General features: G+C 56.2%; 2 protein-coding genes across 2 annotated transcripts; both read right to left on the bottom strand.

Annotated features, from left to right (window-relative positions):
* Positions 1-9974: 9974 nt before the first annotated feature.
* On the bottom strand, positions 9975-11258 carry CDC73 (RNA pol II accessory factor, Cdc73 family-domain-containing protein; the record flags this gene model as incomplete). Its single annotated transcript, XM_083192516.1, has 2 exons — positions 9975-10616; positions 10704-11258. The coding sequence occupies 2 exons, from the start codon at positions 11256-11258 to the stop codon at positions 9975-9977; spliced, it is 1197 nt and encodes a 398-aa protein (XP_083051573.1).
* A 771-nt stretch (positions 11259-12029) lies between these two features.
* On the bottom strand, positions 12030-13226 carry LEU5_1 (coenzyme A transporter; the record flags this gene model as incomplete). Its single annotated transcript, XM_083192515.1, has 2 exons — positions 12030-12977; positions 13041-13226. The coding sequence occupies 2 exons, from the start codon at positions 13224-13226 to the stop codon at positions 12030-12032; spliced, it is 1134 nt and encodes a 377-aa protein (XP_083051572.1).
* Between the last annotated feature and the right edge of the window lie 130 nt (positions 13227-13356).

The following is a 13356-nucleotide window of genomic DNA, read 5'->3' as shown; positions in this document are numbered from 1 at the left end:
CTAATGGGGTTTAGGGGAGGTGATTCCAGAGAGGGGGCAGGGGACCTTTTTTTTAGGTGACGGGGCCGGGCTGGTTGAAATAAAAGGCAGCCAGCAGGATGATGGAGCAAAGCAGAAATGACCAAGGAAGGAGTAGGCGTGTGTTTTAGAGTGAGTGGGCTTTTGGGGCAATGAACTTGGATGGATGGAGCTGGGACTGACTGGCTTCCAGTTTTGCAATCGAATGGCTGCTGGGGACGGAGTGAAATGGTCACCACATGGTCATGGCTCCCGCAGTGGCTCACTGGCTCGCCCTTCTCGTTCAGGCACTTGAGATTGAACCATGGCTGGTGGTTGTCGTGCTGGTGGTGGTGGGTCCCAGGGGGTGTGCGCCCAGCAACGTGGCCGCGTCAGGCGAGTGAGATCCACGAAGGTCGCGGGTACTTGCCCAGGTGAGAACCTGGAACCCGCCCACCCGCTGCGACAGCCCGTAGCCCACTGAAGCACGCGCTGGACTGCCCGTCAATGCTTCCTGGCAGGCCTCGAGGTTAGTGCGAGTAAACACACGGGCAGTGACCGCCTGAACCTGTTCTGCAACAGGCTGCCTGCTCACGGTGGGGTTTCGTCGGGGCTTTTCCTGAGTACGAGTACAGAGTTTCTTGCTCTGAAAGACCATGGGGCCTTAGTTGAATTCACGGTGCCTGTGCAGATTTCCATCGTCTTGAGTTAGGCATTCATACATAGACATCTGTTGCCTGGCTGCAAAATTCTATCCCTTTCGGTGGCCCTCCTCGCTCATTGCTGCACTCTCTCCGCGGCTGACTGCGGGCACAGGACACAGTTTGAAGATGAGGGGCCACCCTAATTATGCCCCGCTTGGTGCATACGAACCTACTGGGGGGGCCTTGCCTTCCAGGTTGGTCTGACTCTAAGAATGCTCCACCTGGGTGCAAGTATGAGTCGGAGTTGCTCTACTCTCAAAGATTTAACTCTGGCTAGGACCAGACAACCATTCTTTCGTACGTCTAGATGACCTTTCGCTAATAGGCCTCGCCGAACGCAAAAGACGTCAATGGTGGCAGTTGTCTCGATCCGCGTCCTACTTGCGCGTGCTTATTCAAGCAGCTACTTAGTTGCCGTACGTCATGTCTCTGGAGATGGATGCAGCTCCATCGGTGAGGCGGTTGCAAATGCTGATGCAACAAAAGAGTCGCACCCGCGGAGATCTTGCACCGCCTTCACGCCCGAAGTATGTTCATAGTACTATGTACAGACACAGCAGCGATTACTAGGCTATCTCCTCGATTTCGGCAGCTATCAATATTGCAAGTTGGTTTCCGGCGAGAAATTCTTTATCGTTCGTGGCTCACCGAAAACTACTGTAGCCCGTGTAACAGAGTGGACATGCAGAGTCCAACTGCCAAGGGCCAAGCCGAGGGGTAACGACGAAACCACTTGATGGGGGCGTGACCTGATGCATGCCCACAGCGTGTGGCGCTGGCAAGGGTGGCCTGGGCAGCTCGCATGATGGCACGGAACTCCTCGTGGAGGGAGTCTCACCACAGATCGGCGCGTGGCTTCAGGACCCAAGGGTGCCTGCCCACCACTCAGAATTTTCTCTCCATCTCCGCCGCCTGCAACATCACGTTGCGGCCACGCAGCAAGATGCATCAACCCCCTGGCTGGTCCAGGGAGGCCTTTTTGGCTGCTCCACGTCCACACCCCCTCAGTCTCTGCCCACTTCTAATGCAGGAATTGTGGCAGCTCCAAAGTACCCGCTACATCCTCACATGGTTCTCGCCAGCCCCCCAGTTGTCTCGTTGGCTGGCTCTGCCCCCAGGTTGGACCATCTCCAGTGCTCGCCCACGGAACTCTCCGCCACTGACCAGCGATCATTGCTGTCGCTGGCCTGATCCATCCAAGTGCCGAGATGTTGTCTACGGACGGTCTGATGCGTAAGTTGACTGGTAAGTTCCGACCAGGGCTCGTCGCTATAGTACGAGTACAGAGTGAAGACATGTCACATCCGTCTCACCTAGTTGAATAGGGTTTTCGAGCTCGCTCTTCGGCCAGCTCAATCCCGCACGCCGCAAGAAGTGTCGAGATTATTAGTTTGGGACCCCCCGACAAAGTTTGGCTTCGGTGACGCCGCAGGCCTCGTTTACCTAAAGACAATGTTGTCATGATCGCCCAACCCTCTGGATGCGGCTGTCTGACAGCAGCGCCACAAACTCTTTTCTACATAGTCTTTTTTCAGTTCCATCTTTCCGGAGCGTCAAATCTCGACGGGCGTTTCTCGCCGGCATCACGTGGCGCGCAGGGTCGTGCAGACCTCCCTGAGCGCCCTCACTCCTGTCACTGAATTCTGTTTGGCTGGTAGACATGTCGGCAGCTGTTAGCGCCCTGATGTTGATTAATGAAAGGGTCTCGGGATTAATCGACCCGCGCCTTCTCGTCACTGTGTCCTTCAGTCTACCATCAATGCCTCCTGCACGAGTGGGCGCATGAGGCACTTCGTCGTCTGGTTCCTTGGATTGAGCTCCCAGTCTAACCGTTGGACTCTTGGCAATCCTGCGAAGCGTAACGGATGAGTATCCACTCTTCCTCTTGGAAGTTGGAATGGAACTTGCTTCCAGAAGAATTAAAAAATGCCACTTTGCCCACTTTCTCCGGGGCCGAGAGTTTGATTGACTCCTGGGGTTCAGGGCTGAGGTCTGAGTCCGAGGCGGATGGGGCAAATTGCCCGCACTCCTGTCCAGAAACGCAAATTTGACACCGACATTCATTCTTTCAACTGTGCTAATTCCCGTGCACAGCCCCCACAGTCCCAGCTGGGCGATTGGGCCCCAGACGCAATGCGTTTCGAACGGTCTAGGCAAGGCCCAAGAACAGAGTCTTGTAGCCGGATACGAACATCTAACCGGCCTTTTGAGGCCGCAAGTGGCATTCACCGGGTTGGGGGCCCTTGGGGGGGGGGGGGTTTACCACATCCAACTAGAGCGAAAACAATGCTACTGAAGGAGGGGAATGTCCGTACTAAGAGTACGGATATGTACATGTGCTTTAGACCCTAGGCATTATCAGCACGAGGGGGGAACGGCGAAATGATTCCAAGTTCCATGCAATGATGCAAGACATCCAGTCCCGTCCCGTTTGCCAAGGCAGGCTGGCAGGCAGCCAGGCAGGCAGAATAAGATGCTGCATAATGTGATCCTTAGGCCGAAATACCCCAAGAATTGTCTCACATAATTGTCTAACCAGGTCCATGGGGAGGAACATCGCTGTTCTCATGATTCATCAATTCGTCTGAGGCTCCTAGTACTAGTATTATGATACGCTATTTATCATAGTAGCATATGCTGTGTAGGTACAGGTAGTATTCGCACTAGCAGGCGTTAAGGATGCTGGTGTAAGACAAAGAGAGCAATAGCAAGAGGAGAGCATACTCCCCACGTCATCTGAAGGTCTCGTCAATGGATAGCGAACACTAAAACAGAGTCTGATATCTGACCCTGAGCTTCTATCTTGTTCGCCATTATCTCCTGTACGAGTACGTCTTTACACAGTATACCTGACCGGCGTGCGGAGTTTGAGCTACTACTTTCCGGCGTCGCCCCCTTGTTTCGGTGATCCAGTCCGGCTACGACACTGGACTGCGACAGCAGCAGCCAATTCCGTTCCGAGCGGAACCGCTACCGCTATCAACCGGCTCTAAGGACTGCTACTATGCTAGAGGCGGTGTATGTACGGATATTTGGATGGCATCCCCATATTATTCGTACTTCTGCCCACATTCGAATGACTATGGTCCATACTATGTGCTAGCTAGCCTGCTATTAAGGTGTACTTTGAGCTGCGAAGAATGTGACCGTTGGTGCTCTGTGTTCATGTAAATCCGGCGTCATTTGCTGTAACAATTAGTAACCGGGGAGCGCACACAGGCTGCAGTGTCATGTTCCGCAGTAGGATCCCTACACAAACTGGTACGTAAGTATTAGGACGGATATCATCCTAGGAGAAGATATTCTCGCCACAAAGGGATCTGTTCGCCGCAGGGTGAGGGATGACGCAGCTAGATGCGACATTGGTCCCATGCCCCCGAGCGTGCCGTAGCGAAGGTGCGGAGTGACCACGTTGAAGAGGTCGGAGTGAGGGTGAGGGATCAGGAATGCAGGAGACGGCATTGCTCTGCAGGAGACGGCGAGTGCCCCGTAACCCTCCCGCCCCCGTCCAATGGCCAATAGTACTAACTCATTCCCTGCTAGATACATGGTTGGTATTCGGCTCTTGCCCGTCGTCGTCAGTGAAGCATGACTGCCGGATCGGCGCGCATCAACGCAGGTCAACACTTGACCGACTAGTGGCGGCATGCGAGTCGATGGAAACGGCATTGAGAACCTGGGATGCCGGATTAGACCATTGACTTGAGACAACTCGACTGAGGGGGTGTTTATGAGGCTAGTAATAGGGCTAGTGCAGACCATGCCATGCTATGGTGAATGGAATGCCGCAGTGCCAATGCAATGCTACAGCGTGCGGGAGATCAGTTCATGTTGATTGAACCCCTCCCGCTCGGCGTCGGCCGAACAAGCTCCTTCCCAACTCCCCATCACTCTGAGGAGCTCTGTTTGGAACCTACCACCTTGGAAGAGAGGGACAGACCGTGCATGATGCCAAAAATGCACTGTGCAAAAGACCGTTTGGGTTAGATGCATAAGCATCTTAGGTAATTATGCGGCCACTCGGATAAGAGATTGCTCCGACTGCCCTCTGCACGCCTGCTCCCACGTGGCGCAAGCCCTCTCTGACCGCCGCCTCTCCCCAGCAGATGCTCATTGCTGATTACTGAAGTCATTCACCCACAGCCCTGGATCCAAGCAACATCAACTGACAGGGCCCCCTCCAGAAGACCATGCTCTCTATTCGTAGTAGAAGGCAGGGATCGCAGCCTGGCCCCCAATGTCACTCTGAGCCCGAATAAGGCCGGCCCAGCATTTGTTTCATCTTTGCTTCTTCCTTGACGCGTCGTGAAGATCTCAACATCGGTCAATCATCAATCTGCACTTCAGCTGCCTAATAACGGGGATATTAGCGCTCGAGCTGACCTACGGGCTTAGTACGCCACGGTGGGACCCAGGACGTTAAAAGAGGGCCCGGTAGAAACGTGTTCGAAGGTTCGAAGTGGTGATGAAAGGCGCCAAGGTGCGTTGAAGTATGAACGCAGGGCTGGCCGGCACACAGGCGCTAACCGCAGAGATCGAGGCTGGCACTAACATTGGTGCCCGTACGAGTATGAGGACCCTTGATGACACATAAACAGTTCATAGTTACCTCAAGCGGCCGACCTTGTGGTGGCGGTGGCGCAGACGAATCTCCAGGTACCCAGACGAACGGTTTTCGCTGAACGACTGGGACCGACTGCAAAAAACAATTGAGAACAGCGACCAACGTCGGTGTTGGACACAATGACGAATCTAGGGCTGTGAGCAGCAGGGCTGACATCAACAACTGAGGGGAGAGCATTGTCAGGGGCCAGGAAGCCCAACATGGTGGTGGCGTGCGTCTATCATCAGAGACACAGCCAGAGAACGCAGGCCAGTCACCGGCATCCAGCTTTGCCATTTGGGGTGGAGATTGCCACGTGGATCCGAGGAGCCACGCGCTCCCAAACACGGGCAGGGGCTTGGGGTCTTTGGCGATAGCTGGTGGAGCCAATCGAAGATGGTCGCCGGAGGTTTTTTACGGTCCAAGACTCTAGTCACTCCCATGGACAGGACTGCTGGAGCTGGCCACAAGCTCCTAGGAATTGTTCCTCTCAAGCAGGGACCTTCTATTTAAGGGGCCTGCGGGGTTGACAGGCAGCAGGCTTGGTTTTGACAGCGGCTCAAAAGCCCATGTTAGATCATGGCCTTGTTGGAGTTGTTTGGCTGCAGACCCGTGCCGCAACAGATTGTCCCGGCCGAAGGGTTCAGCTTTGAACACCGTTTTCCGTCGGTGCAGATGCAGTCATCAGCAATTTGCCAAAAAAAAAAAAAAAAAAAAAAAACCCCGAGGATCAACGCTTCTACAAGTACTCGCATCACTACTCGTATTAGGCGACGACAACGACATCGATGGCGCCCTCATAGCGCATGGCGCTATCCGCGCCGCCATGGAGTAATAATGGATACATGTACTATCATGTCGATAAGCGAAGCGCCCAGCAGGCGCTATAGTCTCCGCTCGGCGTTAACGATCATTAAGCTACCAGAGATATCGGCCCAGTACCTAATCTCGTGGTATGAAGCACTACTATTACGCAACCGCAATGAGGGCTTCCCCAAAATCTGCCACATGGCAACGGACCGGGGCATGCCTTGTTGCCGCGTTTGCCCCAGCAACTCATTGTCAGCGCAGTAATTACGTATCGTCAGCACTCAAATGAGGATAGCAGCACTGCAGCAGGCTGCGCCGGTTTCAAAATTGGCCGAGAGATCTTTTGTGTATCCGTACCCCTTCACGATTTGTCCTGGATTTGCATTCTTACTAATATGTACGAATTCCTGGGACCGCCAGAGTGGGAGAAAGTGGTCAGATGATGCCGGAAGATAAGGCACGGGCGTTTAGATGCATGGCCATCCTGTTAGCAATTGGTGGGATCAGTTCAACCAGCACTGGCTTGCAGCCGGAGCACTGGTGAAGCTGTGAACCACGAGGCAAGGACCCGTCACCACAACGTGTGTGGACATGGAAGCCCAGCCCCCAGGACCTCAAGGACAGGGTCGGTATTGACGCCATCAGGGATGATCGCTAGACCACGACGATCAGGGCAAGCCGTCTTCCACGCCTCCACGTGCGTCGTGATACTGTGATACCACAATACCGTGATGGCGCGATGCCGCGATGCCGCGAGCCGTCTGCCTCCACTCTGTTTTCCTCCTTTAGGCTTTTGGCGCTGGTTCAAGGGATGGGGTGCGAATAGTTGGAGGCGTTGCCTGCATCGAGCGGGCCGCCTTTTGAATTGCGACCAAGCGACTTGTCCAGATGAGAATCTGAGATGGATCTCCTACTAGAGCGGTCTAGTGAACGAGACCGCCTTTTGCAAACAACCCTTGGAACTGTGGGTTTGAATCGTATCCGCCCGCACATCTCCACCATTTTCCAGGTCCCGTGAGCGGTTTTTACCGTGGGCAACAGACACAACAACGGCCGTCGGGTGCTGGGCGGCCGAAAGCCTCTCAACCCCCGAATTCCGAAACTCGTCAAACCCGTTCTGAATCCCCTCAACCCCTGGAGCCCCTGGGGCACACCGTCATCCCCGCCAATTCAGAGATACTACTATGGACAGGGCACTTTACCTTGTTATGTAATTGCCCGGCACTTGAAAAATCTCGATATAAATAGGGATTCTATATTCATGGGAATAAGCCAGGGGCGCTGTTACCCTTCGCCCGGACGTGAAGCGCCGACCGGGCTACTTCATCATGCTGTTTCTGAGCTGTCAAGTCCATGTGGCCTGGTGGGTCAGTTATGACAAAAACCTAGCGGCTCGGCTGTCCACCGCCGTGGTCTGTGGAGGCGTGAACCACGGCCGGTGTCCAGTGCCCACGCGCGCGCACGGGGGGCTCTGGAACGAACCTGGTCCCTGACCCTCCGTCTCTGACCCTCCCTCCCTCCAACAGGCAAATGGAAAGGTCGTGATTGCACGAGTGCAGCCGTGCCCCTCGACATCGACCCCATACAGCAGCGCTAGGAGCTGGCGGTAAGTGAGCAGGCTGCAGAACACATTGGTCCCAACCTCAACCTCTGCTGGTCATGAGCCTATGGGGCCCGACGATAGTCGGTAATACGGTCCTTGAATTTCTCTATTCTGGAGCTGCTCTGGAGCCTGGAGCCCCAGAGCGGAGACCAGAACGGAGTGCCAGAACGGAGCACGACAATACTGATACCGACCGCCAGTTCCAGCAATGCGACTGCACGACGGGACCGCCAATGCCTCAATGGACAGACCACCCACGCCGGTACCAATATTACCAGTGGTTCTCAGCCTCTCACGAGCACTCAGTGCAGTGGGCTGGGCTCGTGCCTCAGCTGCATGGTTTACTTGGCCATAGGATGCCAACAGAAGAAGAACACGCACACATGGCGTTTTAACATTTTCTAGATCTGATCCCACCTTGCGATGATTCATGTGGCCTACTTCGTATATGAAGTGTCATGCATCCATCTCGGATTTATCCGTGATTTTGCTGCAGCATTGCTTCATGTTTGCTTGCCGCCGACACGACGGTAGCTCCGGCAAAATACCTACATATACGGATACTGTGCACCGCCCTGATGCCAGGCAGCACTGAGCATTGCAACGTTCTGTCACCAAGGTAGTCCTAAACACGGGTGCCTGAATTCACTGTCGTCGCCCTCCCGAAAGCACGTGGTCGCGATCAACTTGCACCATGTGCAACCCGGTGCCGTCCTTGTGCGCGGCCCCAGCTCGCGGCTTTCAACAAACCACCAGTCGCTGATAGTGAATCTCGCAAACTCCCGAGAAGCCCGGCGACCATCAACAAGGGTGCTCCCCGTCGAGGGCCAGATCTGCTCGGGCATCTGCTCAGGTACCCCCCTACCGACGGATCTCGCTTGCTTGCCTCCACGGAGCCCAGATTATATTCGACACGCGCTTCTGCATGTCGTGCATTCCCAAGACACCTTGTTGATAGCCACCGCAGTTGTGGCATCGCTGTCCTGCGGGCGTCCTGCAGCGCTGTGTTTGCCGCCGGGCCTGGGCGTCTCGGCAGCTACCTCCGGCAAGGAATTACTATCTACGCTGCTGCAGTCGCCTCGGGGCCTGCCTTGCCGCTGTCACTCTGGGCTTGCCGCCATGCTGCTCCTCGTCGAATGTGGTCGAAATCAAGTTGGCGGATGGCGAGATCAAGTTCCGCGGCATTGCACCGGCGTGCATAAGGATCACTCTGCGTCGGAAGCAAACTGCCCATGCCTACCTATCTGCAGCGGCTGTTTCATGTCTCCGAAGCGCATATGGAACGCCACGAGCTAGCTACAATACGGCATCTCACCACAGCACAGCGCGTCATTCCAAGGGCGTGACCTCACCTTGTCAAGAGGTCCTATACTATGAGGATCTAGCTCAGCTGGGTCGTCAGCTGTGCGCCTAGGCAACCGATATGCATGCTCCGGCCGGAGATTTCGATACCCATGCTCGGGCGCAAGTCGAAGGATAATAGTACGAGCATTGATGAGCCAACGAAGGTGCTGAATGACTTGGGGGGGAAGCTTGGTTCACCACGTCGTCGTGTGCTCGGAGGAGACGGGTTGAGGCAACCGCGCTGTTTTCCCAGCCACCAGGCTCCGCCTTCGAGGAGAAGAATGGAGTTCAGGACCTGTCCTTTACTACGTCTATCCCATAATATCCAACAGATATTAGCAGGATCCTGCATTTAGCTCAATCACTAGCATCACAAGGTATGGCGAGTAGCTGTGCGGAATACCTCTCATGGCCTGCAGGCGCGGCGATCAGCTGCACTTGCGCCATATTGTAGATGACACGGGAGTACTTTGCGCGTTGCTGCAGTGGGCTATTGCAATGAGACCCTAATAGGGGAGAGATCCTAGTCGAGCGGCCTATACTTATGCAAAGGGACTGCGACGCTGGAACTAGAAGTACCTGATAGTCAAGCTGCATTAGCTATTACTGTCTGGCATCCATGGATGTCACTACCTAGGTAGGAAACGAGTCGACAAACACCGGGGCAACTCGAGTACTCAGCACACAATGCTAACTCGTATCCATCGCGTACACTGACCCTGACCCTCAGCTTGATATTCGCCCCGGTACCTTCATCTTTTCAATTTCTCTTTCGCTGTCTTCCCTGCCGAAGAGAGTAAATCAACCCAACGCCAACGCTATATTGACCCTGACCAAAAACCGGTTCGGGCCCACACGTAATGATAATACAAGGGATAGGCCAAGTGCAAACCAACAATGTAGGCGGCGCTCTCTATATGGATGTCGGCGCGGCATCCCTCCTCCAGCCCTTGTAGCCCATATTCATTTCAATAGCTTTCCAAATCTGCTCCACCACCTCCTTGTCCCTGAAGCGAGAAGCGTCGTGTCCCTCACCCATCCAGCGGTCGACGCCCGTTGAGAGCACTCTATGCCCCCACCCACGGACGTTATCCGGGGCCTGCTCGCCACGCCAACCAACATAGATGCCCAGCACGTGCTTGAACAGCTCGTTGGGGTTGCCCCACTTGTAGTTCTTAAACTGCCACGTCTGGCCGGTGGTGAAGACGGCCACGACGCGGTTCCAGTACTCGGGCTTGAACTGCTCGGGGCCCTCGACGAGGATGAACCGCAGCGGCCGCGTCGGGTCGATGCCCGGCATGTTGCGCTGCACGTGCAGCATGTTGGCCGTCGAGGAGCCCGCGTCCGGGGGTACGAACTTGCCGTCCTGCAGGAAGGACCGCGCGTTCGACAGGCGCAGCAGGGCCGACGCTGACGGCGACAGCAGGATGATCGGGTCCGGTCTCCTAGACGGGGCCTTCTGGTTGAGCGCCATGCTCTGGCCGCTGCCGGTGTGGGGGGCCTGCGGTTTCTTGGAGAGGAAGGGCACTGCGAGCTTGCGAACGTGCGAGAAGTCCTATATGAGAACGGGTCAGCATTGAGAGAACATGCGTCCTAAACCTTCAGAGGTGGTGGGGGGCTAATATCGGAGGGTGGGCTGTACCGTAGGCTTGACCCCCCTCAGGACCGTGTTGCGGTCGCCCATCTTGCGCTCCCCGCTGTAGACGCTCGCCAGGCGCGGATCCATGGTGCCCTTGCCCGACCTGGCCTGCGATGCCGCGGCGGCAGCCTCGGTCTTGGCAGCGGCGGCCGCGTCGGCCAGGTCTCCCTCCAGCGGCTTGATGTAGTCGCTCGTCTCGATGCCACCCTCAAGCCAGGTGATGAGGTCGAGGCGCGCGACGAAGCCCAGGGTCTGGACGCCCTTGCTGTCGCCTAGGGCCTCGTTGAGGGCGGTGGCGGCGGCATTGTGCTCGGGGATGGCCACGTCGCGGTTCACGTAGGCGTAGTAGAGGGAGCGCAGGTTGACGGGACGGTCGTCGAGGACGAAGCGCGTCGAGGTGGAGATGGGGATAGCGACGGACCGGTCCGGGAAGCCCAGGTGCGTGGCCTGGGCGAGGTCGACTTGGGACGAGGCTGGGTCGCTGGAGGCGATGGGGACAAAGGGCTTTTTGCCCTGCACAGCCTCCCGGAGCAGGAGGAGGGCGTCGCTGTCTGCCATTGTGTCGGAGTGAGAGTGCGGCGGCAGGCTAGGTGTTGACAAGAGAGAGGCCCTTTGCGCCGGGGAGGGAGGAAGCAGGTTGGGTGGTGGTTGGTTGTTATGTGTGGAAATGTTGGGGGAAAGACTCGGATCGGAGTTGGTGATGGGGTTGGAGGTGTTGCTTTTTCGCGGAAGCTCTGAGCCTCGCGAGATGGATGAGCCAATCACATCTCGTGGCGGCGACGACACTCCGATTCCGCGCAACTTAACTGTAAATATGCAATACAAATAGATGCATGTTCAGAAAAAGACGGGGTTATTAGAATATGCGTTGTTTATAAATTTTGGCCTGATATGGTATTCTCGTTTGGACAATTCATCATCGTAGCTCTAGAGAGCACACCAGGCGGACGCTCTACCTTCTTTAACCTGGATCAAGCCGCTCTTATCCGCACCTAGGTACATGCCGATGGTATGAATAGGTCCTAGGCATCCAAGTCATAGGGGCACGTGTTTGTTTGTCCGGAATGAGGCACCGGAGAATGGATAGCTGCAACAACTTGGAACCAGTCGTGTATGTTATATACCCAGGTACCATAGGTACATGTAATGTCTACGTACTCATTTACACTGCAAGGTATGTATGTATGACCTCGAATCATATCTAACGTCTAGCGCTCGCTTCATGCCGACTTCGTCTTGTCCAAAAGCAATGTTTGATGCTCACACAAATCCGCCAACGCCGAAAAACTAAAACACAGAATGCAACAACCCGGCGCGCCCCGTCTTGCTCTATATACCAAAGACGAGCTTCATGCGTTCGTAGGTGTAGAAGCTGATGGCCGCCATGGGAATGATCTTGACGTACCCGATTGACAGGCCGACAAAGAAGCCCCGCAGGCCCTTCTCGCGGAAGATCATGCGCGCCGTCTCGCCCAGCCGAAGGCGGCGGCCGTCGCCCACGGCGCCGCCGACCTGCATGCGCCGCCGTATCACCTCGAGCGGGTACGAGCACGACTGGGAGATGAGGCCGGCGATACCGCCGGAGCAGAGCTCGGCCCAGGAGCGCAGCGCCGAGGGTTTGTCCTTGGGGTGGTTCTTCTTCCGCGGCAGCGTGGTGTGCTGGGCGATGGATGGGTGGCGCAGCAGGTCGCTGACGGTGTCGTGGGTCAGGAAGGACATGCCCGCATACGGCAGCATGCCCAGCATGGTGGGGAGGAAGCCCCGGTAGAAGTTGACGATTCCAATGCGCGGCGCGACGTTTTGGATGGCCTCGGCCACGGGCTCCGGCGCGTGGGGCAGCCTCGCAGTGGCTGTCTTGTGGACGGGCTGCTCGTTGTAGATCTGACGACAGATGGATCCTAGGGATGAGCGGCCTTCGCTCTTCGTCTCGAACGCCATGCGCACGCGGATGACTTCGAGCGGGTATGTGAAGAAGACGGAGGTCACGCCAGCGAGACTGCCGCTGATGAGGCGTCGGAACGGCGTCTCGTGGGTCCTGGAGGGGATGACGATGGCGCGTATTTGCTCATAGGCTAGGAACTTGATGCCGGCGTAGGGGAAGATGCGGAGGAGAGTCGCGGAGTGGCCGCGAAACAGGCCGTGGGTCCCGTCCTGCGCATATATGTCCTTCATCGCTGTGGCCACACCGAACCAAGAGCCGGTGTATTTCGCGAACTGCGGGTTGCTGGCCTGGAAGAGAATCTTGACCCGGTCAAGCGGCGCAACAAAAGTCTTGGCCTGAATGCAATCGCATTAGTATGGTTGCTTTGCTCGGACAGAGAAGGGGAGGGAAGCGCCTACCGCACAGCCGGCCATGCCGCCAGCGACGCCGGACCTCCAGACGTAGTCCCATGATCGTGTGTGCCGGCGGGCCGCCAAATCCTGCTGGGCGGCCTGGGAAAGCTGGCCCTTGGAGGCGGGGGCGGCAGCAGGGTGCTTCAGAGTATCTTCGCGCGTCACCTCCGACATGGAAGAGGCATGGTTCATGGGGGCAGAGGGCATTCGAATGCGGTTCGACTCAGCACAGGGCTGACTTGATCGAGATAAGGACGGCGACTAAGGGACCGTCATGCCGTGATCGGTTCGATTTGCGTGCTCTGGGAGTGTTGTGTACAGG

This window comes from Amphichorda felina, assembly GCF_050947745.1.
Source record: "Amphichorda felina strain 45539 chromosome Unknown scaffold_3, whole genome shotgun sequence".
NCBI lineage: Eukaryota > Fungi > Ascomycota > Sordariomycetes > Hypocreales > Bionectriaceae > Amphichorda > Amphichorda felina.
Note: the sequence above shows the minus strand (reverse complement) of the source record. Positions and strands in the feature narration are given on the sequence as shown.